The sequence below is a fragment of the Cinclus cinclus genome, chromosome 3, assembly GCF_963662255.1.
Source record: "Cinclus cinclus chromosome 3, bCinCin1.1, whole genome shotgun sequence".
In the NCBI taxonomy this organism is placed as follows: domain Eukaryota; kingdom Metazoa; phylum Chordata; class Aves; order Passeriformes; family Cinclidae; genus Cinclus; species Cinclus cinclus.
Genome location: NC_085048.1, coordinates 60,622,321 through 60,635,879, shown reverse-complemented (window position 1 = coordinate 60,635,879; position 13,559 = coordinate 60,622,321). Strand labels below are relative to the sequence as shown.

At 39.8% G+C, this 13,559-nt stretch overlaps 1 protein-coding gene across 1 annotated transcript in view; it reads left to right on the top strand.

The window, feature by feature from the left end:
• The window catches only part of PHACTR2 (phosphatase and actin regulator 2), a 124,610-nt gene extending 111,841 nt beyond the window's left edge, over positions 1-12,769 (top strand). The window contains exons 8-12 of the mRNA XM_062488998.1: positions 459-615; positions 2,716-2,771; positions 9,063-9,124; positions 10,118-10,255; positions 12,602-12,769. Coding sequence (XP_062344982.1) covers positions 459-615; positions 2,716-2,771; positions 9,063-9,124; positions 10,118-10,255; positions 12,602-12,769 — 581 coding nt within the window. The remainder of the gene's footprint in view (positions 1-458; positions 616-2,715; positions 2,772-9,062; positions 9,125-10,117; positions 10,256-12,601) is intronic.
• Positions 12,770-13,559: the final 790 nt, after the last annotated feature.

Below are 13,559 nucleotides of genomic sequence, written 5' to 3'. Positions count from 1 at the left end.
TTTACAAATAACTGAGTTGGAAAGCACTATAAAAGAACTAAGTGGTAATTGATTAAAAAAAATTGAAAGAATGAGGGACATAATGATAGAATGAGACTAAGCCAATTAAGGCTGAAGAAAAAGAGCAGCAGGTTGCTAAATATATTAAGTAGATAAATAAGCCAACCTGTAATGTATTAGACTTCAAATTAGTGTAGATTTTTATCATTTTTATCCTATCACTTCACAGATGACAAGTAATGTTTGTATCAATTTGGCTGGTAGCTTTTTCCTCCAAGCCTTTTAGCTTTTTATTTTCATGAACCGAGCTAAAATTTTTCTTTTGATGTTAATTAAAATTCCTCTCCTGCATGTGGGAACAGGGTTGCTTTGGGGTGGTATTAAAGTTGTTACTCAGAGTTTGTGTCTGTAACCTGAGCATGAATGAACTAAATCTACCTTACTCCTCCTTTCCTCAGGCTCTTTGGCAAGTAAAATTCGTCGTAGGGATACTCTTGCTATCAAACTTGGCAACAGACCATCTAAGAAAGAGTTAGAAGACAAAAACATCTTGCAGCGTACATCTGAAGAGGAGAGGCAGGAAATCAGACATCAGATTGGAACGAAGCTAGTGAGGTATCAGTCGCAGGGTAAATGTGGTTTCACTGGGTGGAGGTGGAGGAAGAGAATTGAGAACCCTGGGTTCATGTTTTAAATGCAGCCCAATATGCACTGCAGGATCTTTGTGGTAAAACTGTCTGGAAAATGGTGTTTTTATTTCTCACAAAACTTCAAACTGTCAATAATGCATTTTCTCTCCTGCAAGAAACAAAATCTAAGCGCTTTTGGGGTTTGGGGTACTTTGGTTAAAATAGGAAAGAAGAGGAAGAGGGTAAGAATGAGTCCACAATAATAAATGCCATGGTTCAGATTCTTTCTCAGATTTGATAGTGGAACTTCCAGTTGTATACCCATCTCAGACAGAGTGGTAGTTCCTGACACATAGAGCATGCCTGTGCATATTGTCCCTTCTGATCCTACCCCTTCTCCCCTGGCTCTCCAGTTTCTTCATACCATATGCTGATTCCAGCAAAAGAAGTTGAGAGAGTCAGTGTTTAGTGTTTTACTATGCCCACTTCTGAGGCATGTTTTTCTCAAGCTGTTAAATTGCTATGAGATGTATGTTACATTCTCCTTCTGGAATTGAGAACATTGCATAAAATAATTTGACTTGTATTTTACATGCTTAAAAAAAAAAAGAAATCTTTGTGTTTATTTTGGCTTTTGTGGTCTCTGAGAACAGACTACAACATGCCCGTATTTTGCTAGATCTGTCCTTGTTTCTGTTTGGCTCAGGAAGGTTGTCCAGATTTGGAGGGTGTCCTGTGTTTCTTGGAGATTCCCAGATACAGGGCAGTCCAGTCAGTACTGCTCCAGTACAGAGTACACAGCCCTGCATCAACACCCAGAAGATGAGTTGAGTTGCTCTGTGAACTGGGTGTCTGATCAAGGCAGCTATTTCATTACTGAGCTGTAAGAGTGATATGTCTACTGTGTAGAGCCCAAGGGTCATTTTTCTTCTGCTAGTAAAGAGGCGTGGTTGTTATCACTGCTTTCCTGAACAATCCCAGCTCTGGTGATCACATCCCGCTTGTCAGTCCTCCCTTGGGGGCTGGACCTGCAGAAGCTGTTCTGTGGGTTCTGCTGGAGAGCTGAAAGGCAATGCACACAGCTCTGCTTTGGTGGCAGGAGACAACATCTGTGTGCATCAGGGCTGTGCTCATACCTAAAATCACACCCAAGTGTGATGCCAGTTTCTAAAAAATTCCTGGCATGGCGGTCAGCACCTGGCAGCATTGAGGTCTGGTGGAAAATCTGTTCCCACAGCTCAGTCAGGGTTCAGTCAGGTCCCCACCTGGGACTTCGTACAGCTGGGACTGGTCACCTGTGGTAAACCTGCCAGTCCACTGGGACAAATCTCTAAGTCCAAGAATGACAGGAATTGGATGAGTCTCGTGAGGCTAAAGACAGTCTGTAGTGAACTGTGTGATTGTTGATAAACACAGGGACATCTGTCTTGAACACACCTGAAAAATAAATTTTACTGATTAAATATTTCTTGCTCCTTTCCTCAAGTGAACAAGTGGATTTGTTTAGTAAACACAGAGACAACATCAACCATGTTCTCCCCAGTACAAATCAGAAAATTAATATCTCTGGTTTTTTTTTTTTTTTTTTTGTAATGTCAATTGTTATATATAGGTAACTAAATAAAATTAGGTTTCAGGTAAAGCTCCCAGTTGTATTGTACATACAAATTAATGAGGGATGAACAGCTTATGGGTTTTGTTGTTTTTAGTTTTTTAAAAAACTGTAGTAAGGCTTCAAAATATCAAAAATATCAAAATTCATTCAAAATAATCTAACAATTGCACAACTGATTGTAACTATGGTGCTTGGGAACAAAAACAGTATATGAATTCATTCATAAAATTGTACCTGTGAGGACTTTAAATTTGCTGGTACAAATTCTGTAGTACTATTCAAGTATCCGTTATTCATGTGTTCAAATGGCAACACTACATCTGTTTTAAAAAATGGCCACTCTGGTTACATGAGCAGTTATGGTAACTGCCTGGAAATTACTTCCGGAAGTTACATTTTTAAGCTGTATTACAAATCCTAAAGTGTCATTTAGATCTGGTTTTAAATCAGTCACTTAATTTGTTCTCACAGGAGACTTAGCCAGAGGCCCACAACTGAAGAGCTGGAGCAAAGAAATATCCTGAAGCGTAAGTATTTAATTTAGTTTTCATATAGATTTACTTAGAAAGGGAGAATGTGTTGCATTCATATGGAAGCCCTTCATTGTTACTCCAGTATTAGAACCATAACTAGAGAGAGAAATTATGTTCTAGAAAATAATGTGTCAACACTTGATTTATACACCAACCTGTAACTGGAGCTTTGAAAATTCCACACATTCAATATGTCAAATTTTGCTTGTCACAATCTCACGTCTTAAAGATGGTCCCAAAGACCATTAATGACTTGGATACCCTTTAGAAATAGTTCTAGGCTGGTTAACCTTCCACCTGATTTTTTATGAGGAGGAGGAGGGGAAAGGAATATCAGTAGGAGGTGAAGGTGGGATGTAAGGGCAGAGATTGGAAGGAGGAGCAGAAAGAGGAAAGGCAAAGTGTTCAGCAGAAAGTCAATAGGTATATGCCAACTGCTTCACCATGCTGGCCTTCATATTCACTTCTGACATAAACAGTCTTCTGTACTAAACCCTGCATGAAATTCTCACTGAATATCTTCCCATTGATTAAATCCTTCCTCAGATCCCTGCTGAAAAAAAAAGAGTCTGTAATTGAAATAGTCAAGGGCAGAGGAAGTACTTAGATGCTTACCCTTTATACCTATTCTGCCATTTACTTATGTTGCTTCTGTTTTTTGGCTGGCAAACTCTTCAGAACAAGCATTGTTCTGTCGTCCTTTATGAATTTTTCCATAATGAGGATGCTACCTAAACACACAGTTGGATGCCCAGCTCCACCTTGTCTGTGTTCATCTTGCAAAGGTAGCTAGTACTTGATGGTTAAGTAGAAGAAATAAGAAGAAAAGGCACTTTATAGCAATAAATCAAAAATCAGACAAATAACAAACAAACAAAAAAAACCCCCAAAACTCTTAAGGCATGAGAATTTCTCACACCTGATCAAAAAGCTGGTATAATGCTGTTATTCCCAGCAATTTTTCAGTAAAGTTGGAGCTCATCTATGCAGCCCTGGTGTCAGCCCTGATATGTAGCATGCTAATAGGAAGGGAAGAAAACAAAATGGGATGTTTACCTGATAGCATCCATGGACTGCTGACTCTGTCACTTACTCAGGCTAGCAATTCAGGGAGAGGGCAATTACGGGGTTTCAGGCAAACCATCCCGATAATGAAATGTTTATGAAATCTTAGTACTGTTTTCTGAGGTCTCTATGCCAAATAGTGCCATATCTTACTGAAAAGGGAAGCTACAGTTCATGCTTCCACAGGAGAGGGATCGGGGGACTCCTGTTCAGCACATAATGTAAATAGACTTTCTAAAACTGAAATTTCCAAACCTATAAATGTCATAGATAAATGAAGATAAAATTGATAATAATAACTTTTTCTTTATATGACAAAATGCTCATGCTGGACAATGTGAGAAAGGCAAATCCAAAACATCTTTTGTGGGCCAGGATATGGCCACTGAGCTGGGAGCACCAGCTGGGCTCCCTTATTGCCCTTTCTCACTTATCTCAAGGTAACCAACCCAGCAGCAAACCTGTGTGTATTTAATATCCCTTTTGCCAGTGTGTATTCCATTCACTGGTTTTGCAATAAGTAGCTCAAGACTGGAAAGCAGTTAATAGATTTCCTCTCCTGTTTCAGCTTGTTTACTTTAAGCTTTTGGCAGTGCACCAGGCTTTGCACTCAGTGCCTCCTGCCATCCTCCCCTGCTGCTGCTGGGGGGTGCCTTAAAGAGGCCGGGGAGAGAGAAAAATAAAGGCTGGGAAGCAGAATTGTAAATCACAAAAAAAATCACAGGGACCCTGGTGAGCACATGGAGGATGGAACTTTTTGCTCATCATTGAGAAGTAAAATATTTCAAGTTGAAAGTGATCTATAAAAACCAAGGCAAACCAAAAGCAAGCCAGGGTTTGAGATGGCAGTCTGACTCAGAGTCCTTTCAGGATGCAAGTTCTCTCTAAGCCATAAGGCACTTACATTTTACATCAAAATTATTGCAGTTCCTTCCTGTGGATCATTTGAAAATGTTTACACGTCTTAAATGTCTCTGTTGGTGTAGCCAGCTTTTGTGAGCAAGTTGGGATTTCTTTCACAAAGTTTCCTTCCTCATATTTTTTAAGCAGTGGATGGGGAGAAGGAGTTCTATTATTATGTGTATGTAAATTGTAGTTAAGGTGATATATTTTTTTGATTAATATTTATCAGACTTTGAGGTTACATTAAGTGGTAAAGGTCCAAATGCTTACTTCAGGATAAGGTTTAGCCCAAATCTTCGAAGAGGTACAGAAAAAAAATCCCTATTTTTTTTTCTTTTTTTGTCTTTCCAGTTAGTGAGGAAGTGTGTTTTGCAAGAAGCTTTGTTTTGATATTATTTCCAGATAAACCAGTTACTGAAAGTCCTGTTTCCAAGTACAGTCAGAAGACATGGCAGGCGGATTTGTATAAAAACTGTTTGGATAAAACTATCCAGACTTCTGAGACTTCCCACACTAAAACAAAGTTACGATAACTCAAGAGTCCACTTGAAGGAATACATAAAGCCCTGTGTTTTTTTTATAAAGGCAGGCTTCTTGTGTACTGGCTTTAAACCAACAGTATTTATAGTATTGCATTATGGCAAAGAAACATTTCAGTCTTCCAAGAATTTCAGATAAAGATAACTGTATTTTTTTCCTGTATTTGTAAGGGACAGTGAACTTCTTGTATAGTGCACCTGCACGCCTGCCAGTAATGGCTTTGTAGAAAATGGGGCTTAGCTCTCGATGCTTTTTAAGGAATATTAATGGTTATCTTTGCTTGTAAAACCAGGAAAGAGAAACCGCTTTGTGTATTTCAGAGCACTGCAAGAAGCAAGTGCTTTGTTTGTCTTTTCTTTCTCTTTCCTTAGCAAGCCCGCAGAGAAGTCTAAACATAGCTAATCCCATCGGGACACAATGGAAAGTTCAGTTTTATGCTCCAGGAGCACTTTTTGGTCAAGAACGGAGCAGTCCTCAGGCAGGACTGACAATTTGTCTCTTCTCTTTTCCCCTTCTGCTACAAAACAGAAGAACAGAACAGAAGGTGACCAGACTTAATGTGGTAAAAGTTGCAGGAGCAATAATGTATAGATGACAGCGAAGCTGCTTGTTTGGCTTTGACTGGTGGATTATTTAACTTGACAGCCACAGTAACTGATGCTAAACAAAATAGTTTCAATTAGGAGTCAAATCCAAGTTTGACCTCCTAGGAATTGCAGACAGGGAGGGAGGGAAGCCATAGTTCTGCTGGGATCTAATCAGAGACTTCTGCAAGCAAAGGGCGCTTGCTGAGCTGGTTCTTTGCCAGCAGGGCAGCAGCAGGACATCTGAGGAGGGGACTTGAAGCTGAGAACGCTGTGTTTATATTTTCTCTCTCCACATCACACAGATTAGATCTGCTTTTAAGGTGGAAAGCAGTCATAAGTGTGTTCCTGTGCATTAGTGTGTTCCTGTTTGGCCAAGTGAGTCAGTTCATACCTGCAGCCAAATCTTGGCCCTCTGGCTGGAATTTTCCACAACACCTACAGGAACCAGGAGCACCAGACCCATTGCTTTTAGCACCACACATATTCTTAACTCCCTACAGCAACTTTCAAAACTTTTACCTTAAAAGACCAAAAACAGGCTGTAGTCTTTACTGTTGGTAGAAATTTGTATCCAGGCAGTGTTTCTGTAGCACCAGGTTTAAAGTGAGACTGCCCAGAAGGCTGGAGGTGGGAAATTGGTGCTTTAGGTGCTAGTCAGTGCCAGAGACAGGGGCCCATGTGCCAAGCAACAGATTCAGTATATTAGTAGCAGCCACAAGATTTTAGTGCATTTCCTTTAGCTCTTGAGTTTTATTCCTAGAAGTAAACCAACTTGAATGTATACAACACATCCTGTCTCTGACCTCTCATACAGCGGACTGTCTGTTCCCCATGGGTTTGATCCCCTCCTGCTTTGCCCAGGATTTAAGGAAGCTCCTGATTCCTCTTGTTGGTATTGTCCTCCAGAGGATGGCTTGCTCCAAGGGGTGCCCAGACCCTCTGCCTAGTCACTAAGATGCTTGCCCTTTTTGGGGGTTTTTCCTTGTCCAGCCATCCCAATGTGCAGTCATCTGCTCTCCACAGGGATGTGACTTCACAGCTTGGGATTGGCAGCTAACCTTCAACCTTCCTAAATGTCTAGAGCAAGTTTTTTAAGGTTTTTATCCTCCTCCAAAACACAGATAAACAGTATTTCAGGTGGCCATGTTGTTGGTAGTTCTTCCTTAAGGTATTCATTAAGCAGCACGAGCCCATTTCTTACATGAAGCATCTTATTGCTGCTTCTTAGGAGACACTGTGGTTTAGATAGCAAAGAAATGCCAAGATATGAATAATGCACATTATTCATATTTTACAAACTAAAGTAAGAAAAAGGCAGTACAGTGGTGTGTACATTCAGTTGCCTTTTTTCCTGCTATGTCTGCTACTGGACATTGTCTGAGATAGGACTTAAGCAATTCAATTCATAAGGGGACAAGTTTTTTTATGTCATATGATTCCCAAGTGAATGGAACCCCAAAGTAATAGTTTGTGTTTAATTACTACTGTGTCTATTGATTGCAAAGACAGGATGTTTAAACAAAAGCCTACCGGTGATTTATCTGTCCTAAAACATCTAGAGACCTTTTGACTTTTTAAAGTGAGGATATTATGATATGAGTTATCCCTTAAAGTTATAAGTCCTTAAATATACCCGACTTCTTTATTGATAGAAACATTAATTTTAAAAATTAAAATGTAGATTAATCTATAACTCTCCAGTTGTAATTATTTTTCAGTTTCAGTCCATTTACAGTTCCTCTATGGAAACAGGCTATCCATTTCTTTTCCATTTAAGAGAAAAACAATTAATAAACCATAAATTACATCCATATTTCAGTATCTCAGTAACATCACCATCAACCTGGGATCCAACCTAATCCTGGCAGCAAGCCTGTACAACTGCACCTTGCTCTTGGAAACCTGATGTTGGTGTTGGAGTCTTCTCACAGAGCAGATCTTGGGCAGGCATTGCCTTTTTCCTACTTTTTTCCCTTCTTACTTTTTCATTTTTATAGTTTGTCCTCTCCTCCTTTCCTTGATATTCTTCTTACATGAAAGCATTCGAGTAACAAAGGATATCTGCAAGTACCATGAGGTATCCTATTGTAGCATTTTCTCCAGTGTAAAAGTCATCACACAGAAATTCTTCTGTGGCCAGGTCACCTCTACTAACACAGCAGTCTGGCCATAGGAAACAGGGCAAATACAAACTATACCAGGATCTAAAACTCCCTTTTCATCTATACAGGTTGGCTGTATTCAGAACAATTAATATCTTTAAATTTATAGTTAGCCTTGCACTGTAATACAAAGTCTGTAATCCCCAACCATGAATCAAATAGGATCAGAATTTTATGTATTTCTCTAGGTGGGATATTTCAGCCACAAAACTTTGCATATAACCATCAGAGTTGAACTGAAAGGGTAAATACTGTCCTTCAAACCATACATCAATTTAAAAACATGCTGAGCCCACATGAACAAGTCTTTCTAAGTGTGCTTTTCACCGGCAGTCAAGAAATCAAGTTTGGTTAGAACAGAAATCCATTAAAAGGAAATTATTTCATTCATATGCCCAAATACATTCTAAAAATGGACATAATTTTCTGCTCTACTGGTTCACTTGGTCTGGCCAGTGGCCTTTAACCAAAAGGGCTTGAGTGTTGGATCATATGCCCCATTATAAAACCAGTAAAGAATTAAATAATAAAACGAATTTGCTAACAAATGACAGTGAAACAAATGTCATTGATTCATGTCCTGTAGCAGTGGAAGAAACTTGGGTAATTCAAACACTCAGAGCAAATTTTTCACTTGGTATTTATAAATTAGACTCTTACTCTAAAATCAATGTTGGAAGTAAAAGCAACAGTGATTGTAATATTAGAATAAGTAATTGAAACATCAGGCAACTCTTTCAGGGTACTTGCTTCCTGGTACACACAAAGGAAATGACAGACACCTCCTCTTTGCTGTGCTCGTGACTCACAGTTGGCTTGAGATGTCTACACAATCAGGGGAAATGCGGATAGGGAAAAGAATGAGAGCATACAAAAGCCAAAAAGCGGACAACACATGTGGCATCATCCAGAAATATGAGGAAACATGAGCCAGGACTTGGAGTTCTGAAGCTTTCAACCAAGAGAAATACAGTATGTGCAGTTATAATACTTAAATATTCACTCCTTTTTATCTCTTCTGAAAACAGAGAAGAATGAAGAAGAGGAACAGGAAGCCAAAAGAGAAATAAAACGTAGACTCAGTAGAAAGGTGATGATGTGCTTTTTTGTATTGTGTATTTTTGTACATAGAATTATGTTTCATAAGAATCTAAAAACCAGTGTATAGACATTGCTGCAAATGTCCATCAGTCATTTCCCCAAATTAGAAATCTTCGTAAAAGGCAGTACAAGCCACGTCTGTGTCAGGGGAAACCCCATCCTGTCCAGTTCCCCACACCTGGAGAAGCATACCAAGTCTGGCCACATTGGTGTTTCTAAGCAGGGGACATAAGTGACATGTTTCCTCTGTAGCATGACCACCCATGTCATGTGTGATCAAGAGCAGCCACACCTGTAGATCCACTCTTCCCAAGAGCAATGGAGAGGGCAGCAAAACAATGTGACCCCTATGGAATCCCTTCAATGCTCTTCAACCTCATCAGTGGTCTTTGCTTCTGCAGGTGGGATCATGCTCATTGTCCCTGGAAACGGAGCAGTTACAGTTCTGTTCTGGGAGAGGACGGGAGGAGTTTACATAAGCATCCCTAGTCTGCCCATCTCTGCAAAAATATAGTTTCCTTAGTATGATCATCCTTAGTTAATTAAATGGAATATCATTTGAGGTGACTGAAATAATTTGGCATCATAATGTCCCCTAGATGGTCAAAACCAGGGTTTTTTGTTAGGCAGATACTTCCAAGTCTCACGTATTTTTGGTATTACAGTTTTAACACAGTATAACCATTAATGCAAGTGGCCTAGTGGGGTAGTGACAGTTGCAAAGTCACAATTAATATTCCAGGGATAACTGTCATGATTCTCTGTGACCTGCCTGACAAAGACTATTTTTATAATTGAAGAAATCAGGTTAGGCTGCCTCCCCATTCCTGCGCAGCACTCCCAGGATGGTGCCTTTTTTTAGACACCTGAAAGTGACCCTATTTAGAAATACCATTAAAGTTCTCCTGAGATTACATCATACCCTCCTCTTTTATTTTATTTCATCTTATTAAGCATACTATTTTCTGCCTCCTGCTTACAGCTCAGTCTGAGGCCTACAGTGGCTGAACTTCAAGCGAGAAGAATCCTTCGATTTAATGAGTACGTGGAGGTCACAGAATCTCCGGATTACGACCGTCGTGCTGACAAGCCTTGGGCCAGGTTAACTCCTGCAGACAAGGCAAGGGACAAATGTAGATTATAAGAAAATGCTTTTATTTGTTGCTTTTGGGGAGCTTTCCTCTGGTTTACATTCTCTTGATGCCAGCATCACAAATGACATCTGCTGGTGACAGCAAGATTGTCATGGTACTACTGTGCATCTACTGCTTGCAGCTAAGAAAAACCACTCAGGTGCCTATTAAGAGCATATTTCCCACCTCCATTATGACAGTTCAGGCCAGAATTCCTAAATTTTTTTTTCTAATTTTTAAATCCTTGCTAAGACAGATAAATGCTTAGCTAAGTAGCCTTGATCTGTGGGAATTCAGGCAGGAGTTAGCAGGCAGAAGTCAGCATCACTGCTACCAAGAGTTGCTTTTGCCACTCATTTGAGTGAAAAAAGGTAGAAGCTGCTCCATCCTCCTCAGGGTTCTTGGCCATAACCACCAATGCAGGAACTGATCATGTGCATGCAGCACACCTTTTGGGAAATCTAATATCCTACAGTTAATACAGCTCTGCTGTCTGACTACAAAGGATGAGACAAATGATCCTGTGATTCTCATTTAAAAAAAATACCAGTCAAAGGTTGCCATGAAGTACTCTTCCATTTCCCTCCTATACTGCTTAATGAAAGGAGAGCTGTAAGATTCAGGTAGCCAAAATTGCTGGCTCTTAAAGCACTGGGTCTGAATTAAGACCTATGGACTTTATGGAACTCCTGTGAGAGGTGCTTGATATGAAAAGTGGTGTGTGCAAGAACCCACTCTCTTTTAGCTAAAAGGAGTGAAGCACTGGTTTTATTTCGGCTTGTATTTTAATATTAATATTTTTAAAATGCCAGCTCATCTGACAGTCTTATCAGGTCAAGGTGAAATAAATGTAGTCGGAAGTGTTTGTAGATGTTGGTTCTGGGAGATGCTGAGCACTGTCTAGTCCTCCCATAGTCTGTGGGATGTTAGAGGACCCAGCACCTCCACTTTGACAGAGGTCCAACCAGGGTAAACTGCACTAGGAGAAAAAACAATGGAGTTTCCTACCTACTTCAGGGTAGCTGTTAATTTTGTAATTAACAGGTGCCCAAGGCTGATTCTGTGAGCCCCAAGTTAGTTGGCCTAGCAGAAAGGCAGACTTGGGGTTGCCTGGAAACTCCCTTGTCCTTTTTTTTTTCCCAGAGAAATAATTCTTCTAATTCTAGTGGGAGCAGAAAATTGTGCTGCAACTATATTACAGAGCTGGAGCTCTGCTGAATTTGTTGCTGATTTGGTGTTCAGAAATCACTGTCTCTTTACTAGCTCTACAGCAGCCTCATGTAAGCATGCTGCTGTGGCCAAACATGACCACCCCTGCTTAAAACGATGTTTCTCATCTATAAGACTGCAGCCTGGTGATGCTATAATTTTATCATGCTGCTTTTCTGTTCTGCACTGAAAGGCATGCACACCAGATGACTTTTCTTTAGGGATTAATGAAATGATACTGTCTTTATTTAAAGTGGTGAAAGAAAAGAATGACTAAGAATAAACTGTCATTTCCTTTAATAGTGGAGGTAGGAAGGTGTGTGGCATAGAAACAAAACTCCTTGTAGTATATACTAGAATATTTCAGAAACTGTATTTATTACTTGATTAAGTAAATTGCTTATCAGTCTCTTAACAAGGCATTTACAAACTGTACTGAATTTCTGCTGTTCTTTAGTATCTGCCAACTCAAAACCCAAGCCTGAAATGCCCAAATAATTCTTGTCATTTTACACAAAACTAATCAAACCAAGTGACTAATTCCACTTCAAAAAAACCCCAAAAAACCAAAAAACAACTGAAAAAACAACCAAACAAAAACAAAACAAAAAACAAACAAACAAACAAAAAACCAGCTGTTCATATTGCATTCCTGAAGTCCTGTTTCCAGAGGGGAGATACAAGGGCCTTGCTATGTGCACAGTGCCTGTGTAGGCAGTGACTCACCCCCTCCTCAGGGCTGTGCCTGGAGATAGAATCCCCTCCTGTCTGCCTACTCTGCAAGTGATTGTCAGGGTACCCAACCCCTTGCCCATTTCTGTCAGTAAAAGTGCTCTATTTCAGTGTGGGCTTTGTTCACCCATTGCAGTGGATTTGGAGTTCCTCAGTTTACTTTTGGTGCTTGATGCTTTGTGTTTCTTTGTAGTGGATAAGTACTTTGAACAGTTGTGATCGAAAAGTCATTTGTGTTGATCAGAAGTGTGTAAGCACTGTGCATTACAGTGAGGGAGAATGAAAATGGGAACTGTAAGGGACCAGCAAGAGTAAGGCCACGTTTATTTCAGACTCTTTTTTTCCTGAAAATTCATATTTCTTAGATTGCATATATTATTATTGTTTATTAGGCAGCAATACGGAAAGAACTGAATGAATTTAAAAGCACAGAAATGGAAGTACATGAGGAAAGTCGGCAATTTACCAGGTGGGTGAATCCCTCTTCTTGTGCAAGTGTGAGAAATGAGTATGACAGCAACCCTCTGCTTTTCTGCGAGCTCTCTGCAGTTGTGTCATGATTTGTGTGGATCCCTATCATGAGCCCCCTTGAATCCCAGCACTGATTATCTTGGAATTCCCAGTATTGCTGATGCCATCTCTAGCTGAGACAGGTGACTGCAATGGACTGGTCACTATGTAGAAAAAGATTGTTTGGAGAATCTAAAAAATAATCCTTTGAAAGAACCCATCAGTTCTTACAGAAGAGGTTAGTAATCCTCAAGCACACAATATAAAAGGGATTTCTTTCTCTGGCAGCATTCCCTTGCTCATTAAAGTATACATTTGTGTAGATGCATTTCCTAAGTGAAAACTAGATGATGTTTTGAACTTCAGAAAAGCTCACCAGTGCCTTGGCGAGCTTTCTAAGGGTCATTTAGGCTCCTGGCAGCAGTTTCTGGGGAACAAGATAGATTCCCTTGCTGCCATGTCTTATGTATTATTGTGTATTCATTTTGTTCTCTGCTTTAGATAACACCATGATGTTGTTGGAAGCATTATTATTTTAAGGTGGTCTGATGTGTCTACAGTTTTTTAGCAGACTTTCAAATTTGGCAGAATTATTCCTAGGGGGAGGGACACACTTTCTGTAATCTCTATGGCATGTGCTCATTTTTTTTGGAAGTTAAAAAGGCTGAAAATTGCCATCAGCAATCAAAACTCGATGTTAGGGTTGGCCAACATTGTGTGCATAATATTAATATCTTTGCTTCTGCTGAAAATTAAGTCAAATAAAAACAATTGTCTAAGACTGGATCCCTTCTGTTTCCTGCTACTGTTTCAACCAAACTCAGGATCTGAGCCTAGTGA